Source organism: Protopterus annectens, chromosome 7.part1 (genome assembly GCF_019279795.1).
Source record: "Protopterus annectens isolate FY-2018-M chromosome 7.part1, PAN1.0, whole genome shotgun sequence".
Lineage (NCBI taxonomy): Eukaryota > Metazoa > Chordata > Ceratodontiformes > Protopteridae > Protopterus > Protopterus annectens.
The window spans coordinates 335,693,437-335,706,974 of NC_056740.1; the positions used below are offsets into that span (position 1 = coordinate 335,693,437).

The 13,538-nt window shown below is 44.4% G+C and overlaps 1 protein-coding gene across 3 annotated transcripts in view; it reads right to left on the reverse strand.

The window, feature by feature from the left end:
- ARIH2 (ariadne RBR E3 ubiquitin protein ligase 2) overlaps window positions 1-13,538 on the reverse strand; it is a 1,499,383-nt gene that overhangs the window by 1,227,477 nt on the left and 258,368 nt on the right. For all 3 annotated transcript variants that reach the window (XM_044078755.1, XM_044078752.1, XM_044078753.1), the window contains exon 5: window positions 296-443. In XM_044078755.1, coding sequence (XP_043934690.1) covers window positions 296-443 — 148 coding nt within the window. The remainder of the gene's footprint in view (window positions 1-295; window positions 444-13,538) is intronic.

Below are 13,538 nucleotides of genomic sequence, written 5' to 3' on the forward strand. Positions count from 1 at the left end.
ACACAATGCAGGGACCATACGTGTGACATTTGGTGTACCATAAAGTAACAACAGACTTTGGAAAACTGGCCGGACATCGAGCTACCCTCGGCAGGGAATCTCATATGTAAGAAATACTTCAACAGTGAATGAAAGGACATCTTTTATGACAACAAAGACAAATTACCTTCAAAGTACTCTTAGCTGGGCCCCAGACTTTCTTCTCAACTGTGATTATTCTGTGACTAAAATAATGTTTGTTTATAACTACAGCAGACTAAAGGTGCTGAATATACCACAAAAAAAGGTAACTTACCTACTCCCACGCCATCTCTGACAAGCACAGTACTGTGCTGCTCCCAGCAGCTGCGACAGAAGTTGTGCTGGCATGCCAGACAAAGTAGGCTTTCCTTCCGTACACTTTGCATACATACACCACAATGATGGACACAGTGCACCACTGCCTAAAATGGGGGACAAATTAAAGAAATCCAATTGATTTGTTTTAAAGAAAAAGTGTTGGTTACATCAATTAAATAACTCAGAAGAAAGTAGTATTGTTAAGGCTTATAGTAAGTACTTAGTGGTGACATCTATCCACTAATCATGGCAACACAAAAATACACATCTGATGGAATAGTGTTCAGAATATACATACACCACTATGTAATTTAAATTTCCAAAACAGAACAAAAAAATTAGATCACAAAAACAGCTTCCGCACCTTTTAACTACAACTATAATATACATACATACACCCGTTTTATTTACATATATAACACATGTATATATGTACACACATACATACACACACATGAACATTATTTGGGCTAGTGTTATTTCAAGGATTCACATTTAGTACACAGTGGGTAATGCTAATGTCGAAATAAGTATAAGAATGTTTTTTGTTGACTGAAGTTATGTAGTTCACACACTGTTCACAGCAGGGCAACCATGCAGTTAGTATAACCCAGTTACATGGTACTGGGGCACAGCCATCCCACCTGTTCAGTCTTTGCTGCATGTTTTTTTAGCATACTGCTGTTTGGATGGTGCGTGTTTCATACCACTACTGTGCGTATCTACAATACGTTTCTGAATGATGTATATAGGATCACTGATAATGTGGTGTTGCCCAATTGGACAGAGTCTGTCAAAGTTGCTTCTACATTGACTTCTGTTCTAGAAATTCTTGGCCAGTATTATGGTACAATCAAGAGTCAAAGGAGCAAAGACATCTCATCAGTGAACGGCTATTTGTGTGTAATGGACACAGTAAATACTGACAAGAATTGTATGGAAATTATAAAAGGTGTGCTGTCATTTTGATTTCTTCTAGAGAAGAAATGATCCAATTTGTCTGCTCAACACCATTAGCCATATACTCCAAGTATGTGAAGCTGAAAGACCATGCTGTTTTGTCATCTGATATGCCTTGTAAAACTGGGGAGAAGGTTATATCTGCTGCACTGGAGGACTGTGCTGCTGCTGTCACATTGGGCTTTGGGACCAGTCTGTCAAGTGAGACAGAAGGACTTGTATGGTGATAAACTGACACTTTCTGCAGCTCAGGATACTGAGCTGTTAAACTGGCCATTTCAGAATGGACGTTTCTTGTTTATAAAGGTTGATGGTTTGCCAGATGAAGTCCCACTACTTGTGCTGTCTAGAGAGCAAAACTGGGTTGCTATACTGCAATACTGCTTATAGTGGCTGACACCTATTTGGTTATGAACGTGCTGTCACAAGCTAGCTAGTGTGTCTGCCTGTGTGCCTGCCCGCCTGTCTGTGTGTGTGTTCTGCATTATGACATCTTGTGTTGGAGTGTGCCAGTGGCTGATCTTATATTGTCTAAAAAGACCCAGAAAGCATGCAATGTGTTTTGAAAAAGAGTCTGATTTGTGCTCATGCTTTTCTTCTTCTCCTCAGCAGTGTTTCCTAATTTCTGACTCTGAACCAGTGCCTATCGTAAGTTGTTAACTGTGAAGTATTATTTTATTAATTTATTTTATTTTACATTTATTTACCGGTAAAGTCCAGCTGGACATGTGTCCTTTTTCAGTGGAGGCCTGGGGAGATGAGCCCCAAGTCATAAAGTAACATAGTAAAAGTAACACACATTAACAGAAGTCAAGTACTTCATATTGACAAAAACAATTGAACAGTGTTAGACAATACAAAGTAGTGTTGTGTACACTTACCATAAATGTAGATGTTCGAGTGTATTCACTGTTGCAGTCATCACCTGCGGGTTATCCCTGCTGTGGTAGCCATTAGATGGCCCTAATACCAGAATCAATTTTTTTTGCGTCGGCTACTGTCACCTGTAGTCTGATGTCAGGTTGTCAGCACTATAAAGCAAGGCAGCATACATCAGTTTTTCTTGCTCTAACCCATCAGAAACACAAGGAAATAAGGAAAAGTGGTCCTGGTGGAAAAAAGCCACCACGGGAAGCTTATATACCCCTAGGGGAAGTTGCTATATGAGGGATGAGAGAGGGAAACCAGAACTGCAACAGTGAATACACTTGAACATCTAAAGTTATGGTGAGTGTACACAACTGTATTATGTTCTTTGTGTTTCACTGCTACAGTCATCACCTGTGGGAGGATTCCCAAAGCTGAGGAGAGGGCTAGAGGATAGGTTGGAGACCTAGGCATGGGTCAGCAAGCCCTGCAGAAAGTACAGTTGTGTACACTTACCATAAATGTAGATGTTAAGAGTGTATTCACTGTTGCAGTCATCACATTTGGGGTTATCTACCTGCAGGTAGCCCTCAGTCGCCTGAATACCAGTCTTGGGATTTCTGTGTCAGATGCTGTCGCTTCTTCCATGACATCAGGGGTAAAAAACATGCAGCAGACACCATTACATCAGTTTTTCTTGCCCCAGATGTCAGGAGCCCCCACAATAGGAAGCAATTACATGATGTGGAACACCCCCAGTAGAAAGTAAATACCAATGTTATAAGATATGGCCAAACAAATAAGAATAGAGAAGTCAGGGGGCTGGAGGGAGGGTAACCAGGACTGCAACAGTGAATACGCTCGAACATCTACATTTATGGTAAGTGTACACAACTGTGCTATGTTCTTCGTGTTTCACTGTTGCAGTCATTACATCTGGGTTGATTCCCAAAGCTGAGGATGGGTGGAGGCAGCCAAGAAGCACTAGGGCCGGAAAGCAGGCTCTGTAAGACTTCTGTGGCAAATCCAGCTCTGGATTTAGAAAAGTTAGGTAAGTGGTAATGCTTGGTGAAGGTGTGTACAGAGCTCCAGGTTGTAGCTTCCAGGATGTCCCTGGTAGGGACTCCCCTGAGAAACGCTGCAGAGGTTGATGTAGCCCTAGTTGAATGTGTTCTGATCCCCTGTGGGGTTGGTTTCCCATGGTGTTTATAGCAGAAATGGATGCAATGCGAGATCCATTTAGAAATGGTTTGCTTTTAAATGGCCTTGCCCTCTGCTCCTGAAGCAAAGCTGATTAGCAGCTGGTCAGATTTTCTGAAAGGTTTAGTCCTGTCTAGATAGAACCTAAGCTGCCTGTGCACATCCAGGGAGTGCAGGATCCTTTCTTCTTTATTCTGAGGTTTAGGGAAAAAAGTTGCAAATTAATGGATTGGTTTAAAACCACACTAGATCCCACCTTGGGCATAAATGATGGGTTAGTCCTGAGGGAAACCTTGTCCGCATGGAAGATGATGAAGGGTTCCATGGCCATAAGGGCCTGCAATTCAGACACTCTTCTTGCTGAAGTGATGGCCAGAAGTAAAGCTGTTTTCTAGGAGAGGAATTTTAACTCGGCTAAAGCAGGAGGTTCAAAGGGTGGGAGCGTGAGTTTTTCCAATACAAAGTTAAGGTCCATGGCTGGAGTGGGAGCTCTCCTCAGGGGTCTTACATTTTTGGCTCCTCTCAGGAACTGTTTGACTAGAGGATGGGAAAAGAGAGGTGGCTCAGTATTATAATGAGCCAAGATGGCAGTGGCATGAATCTTAACTGAAGAGGACAGGCCTTTGTGGAGCATTTCTGTCAAGTAATCTAGTATAGGAGGTAAGCTGGACACAGTTGTGTATTTCTTGAGACTAGCTCCAAGAACAATCTTTTCCACTTTTCTGAATAGAATTTTCTAGTACTGGGCCTCCTTGCCTCAAGGATGACATCCACACCTGTTTACGGAGGGTTGCTGGTGATGAGTTCAGGGGATGAGCCAGGCTGCTAGGTTCAGGGTTTGTAGCTGAGGATGCAAAATCTGGCCCTCCTGCTGGGACAGCAGGGAGGGGGTCTGAGGCAGGTGCTATGGTGGCAGTATTGTCAGACTGTGCAAAAGTGGGTTCCAGTGCTGGCGTGACCAGTCTGGGGCAATCAGGATAGTCCTGTTTGATCTTCAGTAGAACCTTCAAGAGAGGAGGCAAGAGGGGGAAAGGCATAAACCAAGAGGCTTTCCCAAGTAAAGGACAGGGCATCCACTTTCCAAGCTTGATTGTGGAAAGTCCTTGTGCAGAATTTGTCCAATTGTTAGTTCTGAGGGAGGGCAAACAGGTCCATCTCTGGAGTCCCCCATTTGTTCCTCAATAGATTGAATATCTTTGGTTCCAGTTTCCATTTGTGCAAGTCCATGAGATTTCTGCTTAGGTCCTCTGCCAGTGAATTTAGTTTGCCTGGCAGGAAATGAGCTTGCAGGTGCACTTGGTAGCTCAACGTTGTGTTCCACAGAACCATGGCTAGTCTGCAAAGAGGGTATGAGTGGGTTCCCCCCTGCTTGTTTATGTACCACATAACTGTGGCATCTGTCTTTATCAATAATTGTCCTGGAAGAATGTGGTCTTTGAAGGCTGTCAGGGAATTCTGTACAGCTAACATCTCTTTGGTTGATATGCAGGTGCATCTGTCTTGGGTTCCATTTGCCCTGAATGCACTGCCCTGCCAAGTGAGCCCCCCCCCCCCCCCCATGCATAGTCTGATGTTGCTGCTGTTAAGAGTTTGGGCTGCAGGAGGGAGTGAAGGGGGGACCCTTGTTGTGGTGGCAGGCCTCTGCCCACCAAAGGAACTCTGTCTTTATACAAGGAATGATAGGAATCACTGATTCCAGGTCCTGAGAATGTTGGCACCATAGTCTTTTTAGATACCATTGTAGTTTCCTCATATGCAGTCTTGCATACAGAATTAGTAGAATGAAAGTAGGCTGTCAAATAAACTTGTTTTTCTGGAGTGAGGAAAGCCATCTGGAAAGTTGTGTTCAAGCTTGCTCCCAGAAATACAATCTGTTGGCAGGACACTACATGAGATTTCTTTTCATTTATGGTGTACCCCAGTGAGGTTAGAAGCTTCTTTACGAATGCCAGATGTTTTAATAGCAAGTCCTGGTTTTCTGCCTGACTCAGACAATCGACCAAGTATAGGTATATCTGAAAATTTCTCTGCCAGAAAAATGCAATGGCTGGAGCTAGACACTTTGTGAATACCCAGGGTGCAGTAGAGAAGCCAAACGGAAGAGCAGAGAACTGACCGTGCATGGAGCCTGCCCTGAAGCGTAGGTACTTTCTGCAGGATTCCCTTATTGGAATGTGCAGGGTAAGCTTCCATTAAGTCTAAGGTTGCCAACCAGGCAGTATCTGCCTAGCATAGGCAACAGCTGCTGAAGTGTTAGCATTTTGAATTTTGGAATTACCAAAAAGGTGTTTAGAATAGAGAGGTCCAGGATAAGAAGCCAGGAGCCGTCTTTTCTGGGTACCAGGAAAAGTCTTGAATAAAAACCTTGACCCCTTTCTTCTGCTGGGACAGGCTGAATAGCCCTGATACTTAGAAGAGAGAGAACCTGCTGTTGAGCCTCTGCCCACTGATTTGGGGGTAGATCTGGCCAACCGTTTGGGGATGGTAGGGTGTGGAAGTGGAATCTGTATCCTTGGGAAACTATATTTAAAACTCAATTGTCCTGGGTAATGAGTTCCCAATTTTTTGCATGCTGGGCGAGCTTTCCTCCTAAGGGAGCAGGCAGCTGAGCAGGGCTTGGAAGGGTTAAGGTTAAGTCATCGTGCCATTTTTCCGTAGAGGTGAGTCTTACTATTCCTGCTTTGGAAGTGGAAGCCCCCCAACTGCTTAGGCCTGTGCGTAGCCTTAGAATGTACCCTAGGTGGTCTGCTGTTCATGGGTTTGGACTGAAGACCTGGAAGAGTCTGGAAAGGACCAATTCTTTGAAGGCCAATGCCTACTAAATCTGGTAAGCTGTACTTGTAGGGAATCCTTCACATTTGCATAGATTTAGCTTTTTCCTCCATCTTTTTCAGGACGACTTCTGCTTTGTTGCCAAACAGGCGGTCTTGGTTTAAGGGAGCATCCATCCAGTAATTTAGCTTTAACATGATCTTGGCGAGTTTTGCTCCTTAAGCCAAGCATGCCTTCTAAGTACAGACCCAGTGACGGCAGCCCTACAAGACGCTTCTAAAGAATCAAAACCACATTGCAAAGTATGTTTTCGTTTTCCAACTTGTTCAGCAGAATGCATTAAAACCTGTAATTCTTTGTGATCAGCACGGTCAGGAATCAACATTTTCTGTTTAAGTAATCCCCATAATATGCTGTTGGTACTTTAACATATGAAACTGGCAATTTAAAGCCCTAATGGCCAAAGTAGCAGAAATGTATACCTTCTTACCCCATCTGTCCACAGCTCTAGAAACTTTATCAGAAGGGGTAGGATTTTTGGCAGCAGAAGCCTTAATGACCTTTGGTCCTTGGGAAATGGTCTCTGGATCCGCAATAAGATTCTTGAAGAGAAACTTGAGAGTCAGGTACTCTAATAACTTTTAGGTTTTCAGGGAGCTGGAAGTAAAGTGCCAGGGGCCAGGCTAGATTCCAAGAAAGCATCATCTACAATGTCCAGAACAGGAGGGATAGCTAAAGGCCTGTGCTGAGGAAGGAGTAAGAATTCCCTACGCGTCTTTTTGGAGTCAGAGTAATCCTGACTTTCCCAGCAGAAATGCTAGCTAAGAGTGTGCAAGGTCTCACCAAAAGAAAAATCTTCTGGAGGGGAAGCAGACGGAATGGAATCCTCTGCATCAGAATCCTCACAGGTAGATAAGGGCAAATCCTGGTAATCAGAAGAAACAGAAATATCAGAATCCTGATCCGAAGAATTAGAAGGAAAATCAGTTCTAGGTCTCTTAGAAGGGGGAAGGCTGGCTTCCCTAATTAAAGTAATAAGGTCTTCAGCCATTCTAAACATTTGTTTTTTAGGCATATGGGACTGACCATGCGGTTTGAACGTCAGTTTTCTAGGCATGGGACGTGTTTTAGGCCTGGATGAAGAAGATGGCGTCTGTTTAAAATGCAAGTCTGTAGGCCTCCATACACTCTCAAAAGCCGGTGCCTGCACAGTGGCTCTGGACCCATCCAAGGTAGAGACATTCATAGGTTCCACAGTAGAAGAAGCATCTCGCAGCATACCTGACTCCGAATGGGTCTCAGTAGAGGCCTGTGAATCTGAAGTAGCGGGTATCGGGGGCTGCGAAAGCGCCTCACTGAGTACGGGCAAACTGGCGACTAGCTTAATGGACGCGTTGGCAGTTTTGGACCTATGCGGTCTGTCTCTGTCTTTATCCTTACTTTTTTTGGAACATCGGTAGTTGGATGGCTTACCGAAGACATTTCTGGATAGTTATACCGAGTAACGAAATTAGCTGCAAATATAGACAGACGATGAATAGTTCGGGGGTTAAACAAAGCACAAAACAAACAGCGGGGAACGTCGTGGTCTGGGCCTAAGCAAGGAATGCAGTACAAATGAAAATCTTTGAGGTATTTGCCTTCCACAGATAAGACAATTGTTAACTTTTACTGACATCGGTTAAAAGCAAGAAAAAGGATCCCCAAAAGGCACTTAGCTTTTTTAAAGACTTTGGTTCTGAAACACGAAAACGACAATTTCGGGAGTCGGCCGACTGGCACTTATGAACTGCTTCGGGCACCACACGTCAAGAAAGACTGATGTAATGGCGCCAGCTGCATGTTTTATACCCCTGATGACCTGACATCATGGAAGAAGAGACAGCATCCAATGCAGGAATCCAAGACTCGGGCCAGCTGAGGGCTACCTGTAGGCAGATAACCCAAATGTAATGACTGCAAAGTACAGTTTTGTACCTACCATAAATGTAGATGTCCGAGAGGAATGCATCTGCAGTCTTAACAAATGGGTTGTCCTGTCGTCAGGCAGCCCTTTGGTCGGCCGGATTCCAAAGTCTGGGTCTGGCTTCGGCTGGTGTCGCACTTCACCCGACGTCATTGCGGCAGTTATTCGGGTATAAAGGCATCAGCCGACGCCATTTTCCTCAGTGTTTCTTGCCCCAGATGCCAGGTGCCCTCTTGGATGGCTAAATTTGGATAAATGCCAAAGTTTCCAAATAGTAGAGAGCAAACACACAAAATAAGCATGTATGTACATATATACAAACAAATACACCATAATAGATCCCCCCAAGCTAGCTGAAGATTGGTAAATACCCTAGGAGTACCTCAGAGGGGAAGGAGGGTGGGTAATCCTGACTGCAGATGCATTCCTCTCGGACATCTACATTTATGGTAGGTACAAAACTGTACTATGTCCTTCAAGGATGCATCTGCAGTCTTAACAAATGGGTAGAATACCATAGCTAAACTAGGGGAGGAGGTAAAGAGAAAATATTATGGTGTAGTTAGGATTCCTTGCAAGACAGCAGTGGCAAAACCAGCACGGGATCTAGAGTATAGAGGTAAGTTATAATGCTTGGCAAATGTATGCACGGAGGTCCAAGTAGCAGCCTCTATAATGTCCTTGGTAGCCACTCCTCTTAAGAAAGCTGTGGTAGTGGCTGTAGCCCTTGTGGAGTGAGGCCTGATGTTCTCTGGAGTTTTCTTTCCATGGTAGGAGTAACAAAATCTAATGCAATTTCCTATCCATTTGGAGATTGTCTGTTTAGAAATTGGTTTCCCTTCCTTCCCTGTTGCATATGCTACCAGAAGCTGGTCAGTCTTTCTATTGTTTTTTGTCCTGTCCAGATAGTAGCGTAATTGTCTGTGTACATCCAAGGTATGTAAGAGCCTTTCTCCCCTGTTCTGTGGGTTGGGGAAGAATGTAGGGAGGTGGATAGCCTGATTTAAAGAAACTCTGGATACCACCTTAGGCATAAATGTAGGATTTGTTCTCATGGACACTCTGTCTTGATGGAAGATCAGGAAGGGTTGCACTGCCATTAATGCCTGCAGTTCAGAAACCCTTCTTGCTGAAGTTATTGCTAGCAGGAAGGCAGTTTTCCAGGATAAGTATTGTAATTCTGCTGTTGCTGCTGGTTCGAAAGGAGGAAGAGTCAGCTTTTCTAGTACAAAATTCAAGTCCCATGCTGGCAATGGAGGTTTCCTGGGAGGTTTTACATTTTTAATTCCTCTCAGAAACTGTCTGAGCAGAGGATGCGAGAAGACAGGAGGATCCAAGCTGTATTCTGCTGAAATAGCTGATGCATGTATCTTGATGGAAGAATAGGACAGGCCTGTATGGTAGAGCTCTGCCAAGTACTCCAGGATGTTGGCTATATTCACCAGTGTCACATCTTGCCCCTTTGCAGTACTCCAGAGGAGATATCTTTTCCATTTTGCTGCATAATTCTTTCTTGTGGAAGGTCTACGAGCCTCCAGTATTATGTCTTTAACCCTTTGGGATAAATTCGGGTTAATTGCTGTCATGTAATGTTCCAGGCAGTTAACTGCAGAGTTTTTAGGCTTGGATGCAGGATGCTGTAGTTGTTCTGTGTTAGCAGTAAAGGGATCAGGGGCAGCATCCATATTTGTTCCCTGGACATGCTCCTCAGAAGTGGGTACCAATGTTGTCTTGGCCAGTTTGGAGCTATCAGAATGATCCTCGGACGTTCCTCTTTGATTTTCAGAAGCACCTTGTGCATCAAAGGAAGTGGTGGGAATGCATATGCTGTCAGGCTTTTCCAACTGAAAGAAAGGGAGTCCACCTTCCAAGCAAGTGGGTGGTAAGTCCTTGTGCAGAATTTCTTCAACTGGTGATTGAATGGGGATGCAAACAAGTCTAGTTGTGGTAATCCCCATTTTCTTGTGATGGTTTTGAAGATGTCCGGATGCAGCATCCATTCGTGGGCATCTGTTGTAGTTCTGCTTAATATGTCTGCTAGAATGTTTTCCTTCCCTGGTACATAAATTGCCTGTAACTGAATGTTGCAGCTCAGAGCCACATCCCATAGGTCGAGTGTCAGCCGGCATAGAGGGTATGAGTGTGTGCCTCCCTGTTTGTTGATGTACCACATAAAGTACAGTTTAGAGTATAAGGGTCATGGCCTTAGACGCTGGCGTCAGTGCGTCAGAATACTAATGCATGACCGGCGTCATTTGGAAGGAGGTAGTAAATTGACTGCAGCAAGGGAATCCTCGAACATCTACATTTATGGTACTAGTCTTAGAGTATATAGGTGTGATAATGCCTAGAGAAAGTATGCACTGAACTCCAAGTAGCTGCCAATGCTGTTGAAGTGGCAGTAGCCCTAGTGGAATGAGGCCTAATCCCAGCTGGAACCTCTTTGCCATGATGTGCAATGCAAAACCAATCCACCTAGAAATAGTTTGTTTTGACACAGGCTTGCCCTGTGAACTTAAAAAAAAAGAAACAAGTAACTGCTGAGACTGCCCTAAAATCTTTAGTCCTGCTCAAATAATACATAAACGCCGCTGTGTACATCTAAAGTGTGTAAAATCTTCTCCCCTTTATTTAGGCAAATGAATAGTTTGGTTTAAACACTAGAAAGAAACCACAGGCATAAAGGAAGGATTAGTACGCAATGAATCCCTGTGTCCTTATGGAAAATCAAGAAGGCTCTACTGCCATAAGGGCCCACAACTCAGACACACCTCTTGCAAGAAGTAATAGCCAACAGAAATCAAAAGGTTTGTAGAGTAAGTTTTTCCAACACAAAATTGAGATCCCAAGCAGGAGTAGGAGGCTCGGGGGGGGGGTCTATATTTCTTTGCCCTCTAAGAAACTGCTTGAACAAAGGATCTTAAAACAAAGGTGGGTTGAGGCTGAGACCTACCTACCATGCTTCCAACACAGAATATGCCAAGCCGTGAGATGAAGATTGAAGCTTGACATTGAGCAGATGACCGTCCTTCTGAGATCTATGTCTGGAGTTCCCCATGACATTTGTCTGCTTAATACATCTGCTAGAGTTTCTGTGCCCTGGCAGAAAACCTTGCCTGAAGAGTCTTGCTTGCCTGCATAGAGGAAGAGAATGTGTCCCCTTTGCTTGTGATGTACCACATGACAGTTGTGTTGTCTGTTAGAATCAACACTCCCTTGTTTAGGTGACATTCTGAGCCCCCCACAAGAATTCCTTTTGAAAGGCAGGTTATATTTGAATGACAGTGTCAAATCTTGGCAGTGCTGTCTTAGCACTGCTATGACCCAGATGATGTAGAAGGGAAGGTGTGTCTGGAGCCAGAATCAGGCAGGCAGTCAGTCAAGTAAGGATAAATTTGAATGCCTTGAAGCTCGTAAGCTTTATCACTGGAGCCAGAACGACACAGGGACTGGCTGAATAGCCCTATCTGGTAACTGAGAAACTTGCTTTTGAGCCTCTTTTTTCTTGTGGAGGAGGGAACATCTGGCATGCCTTTTGAAAGGGGCATTACTGGTCCGCCTGGGACTCTTAAACAAATACTATGTTCCCCCAACCAAGCTTTAGCCAACTCTGTATATTCGGAAACTCCTCCTTGCGAAAAAATCTCAACGCCAACCCGCACTCGCAAAATTGCTTTGCTTCTGCATCGACGGGGCGGCAAAAAGACTGAGCCGGTCATGCGCAGACATAATTTCTGTACTTGACGCACGTCAGTCAGTCTTAAGGCGACTCCGCCAGCCTTATACCTGGCATTCGGGACTGGGCCGACTGGGACTATACCCAATTGTCAGGACTGCAGCAAGGGAAGACGAAGAACATCTGTGGTGTTGTCTGTTCTTATCATCAACTGGCCTTCTTGGAGAAGAGGTCTGAATGCCTGGATTGCCAATTTCACTGCCATCATTTCTTTTAGATTTATGTGTAGATGCAGCTGGTCTTGAGTCCATAGGCCTTGAATGCACTTGCCCAGCATGTGTGCCCCCCATCCGAGGTCTGAGGCATCTGTCGTGATGGTTTGTCTCGGTTGACTTTTGCAGAAGGGCAATCCTGTGTTTGATTGGCAGGCCTGAGCCCACCATAGGAACTCCTGTTTCAGGCATGGGATCATTGGAATTTTGGTTTCTAGGCTGTGCTTGTGCTGGGACCACAAATTCTTTAGGTACCACTGTAGCTTTCTCATATGCAGCCTGGCATGAGGGACCAGTATTATGCAGGATGCCATGAAGCCTAGAGCTTGTAACACTTTTCTTGCAGTCAGATGGTTCTGCTTTGTTAATGCCAAGAAGTAGAGAGGAAGTTCTTCTTTCTTTTCTGCAGTTAGGAATGCCATTTGTTTTGATGTGTCCAGTTCTGCACCCAGAAAGGTTATTCTTTGGGATGGAATCAGCCTTGACTTTTCTGTATTGACTGTATATCCCAGGGCTTGCAGCAGGTAGATGACTCTTTGTAAGTCTTCTGCTAGTTTGTTTTTGTTGTCTGCTTGTATCAGGCAGTCGTCCAGGTAGGGGTAGATTTGAATCCCCTGAAGTCTGCAATGAGCTATAACTGATGCCAGGCATTTCGTGAACACTCTGGGCGCAGTAGATAAGCCAAAAGGCAATGCTGAGAATTGATAATGCTCTGATCCTGCAAGAAATCTGAGGTATCTTCTGCAAATTGGTCTTATAGGGACGTGCAGGTATGCCTCCTTGAGATCTAGAGTTACCAGCCAAGACTCCTTGCCCAGCATGGGAGGAAGCTGCTGTAGGGTCAGCATTTTGAATTTGGGAACAATGAGGAATGTATTTAAAGCGGACAAGTCTAGAATTGGTCTCCATTTTTTTCTTTCCTTGGTACCAGGAAGAGTCTTGAGTAGAATCTCTTTCCCTGTTCCATAGATGGTACCTTTTCCACAGCTCTCATTTTTAATAACTGAGATATTTGCTGTAGAGCTTCTGTCTTTTGAGTAGGTGGTAGGTTTGGCATTCCTCTCTTTTCTGGTAGAGTATGGAAATGGAACCTGTAACCTTGGTCTATAGTTTGCAAAATCCATTTTTCTCTTGTAATGCAGTGCCAGTTTCTTGAAAATAATGTTAGCTTTCCGCCCAAGGGTGCTTGTAGTTGTTCCCTGGTAAGCGGTACCACCGCCAAGTCACTGAGATTGAGTTGTTGTAGTGGTGGTGGCTGTATCCGTACCTCGTTGGTTGTTACCATGCCATTGGCGACCCCTGTAGGCACCCCTGGATTGGTTTCTGCCTCTAGTGCGCCTATTCCTGCCTCTTTGTGGCTTAGAGGATTCTGGAAAGGACCAGTTCTTGGAGGGCCAGTTCCTGCTAAACCTTGGAGGTTGAACTTGTAGGAAATTTTGCTTTCTCTTCCATCTTTTTTAGTACCTGCTGTGCAGGGGAACCAAAT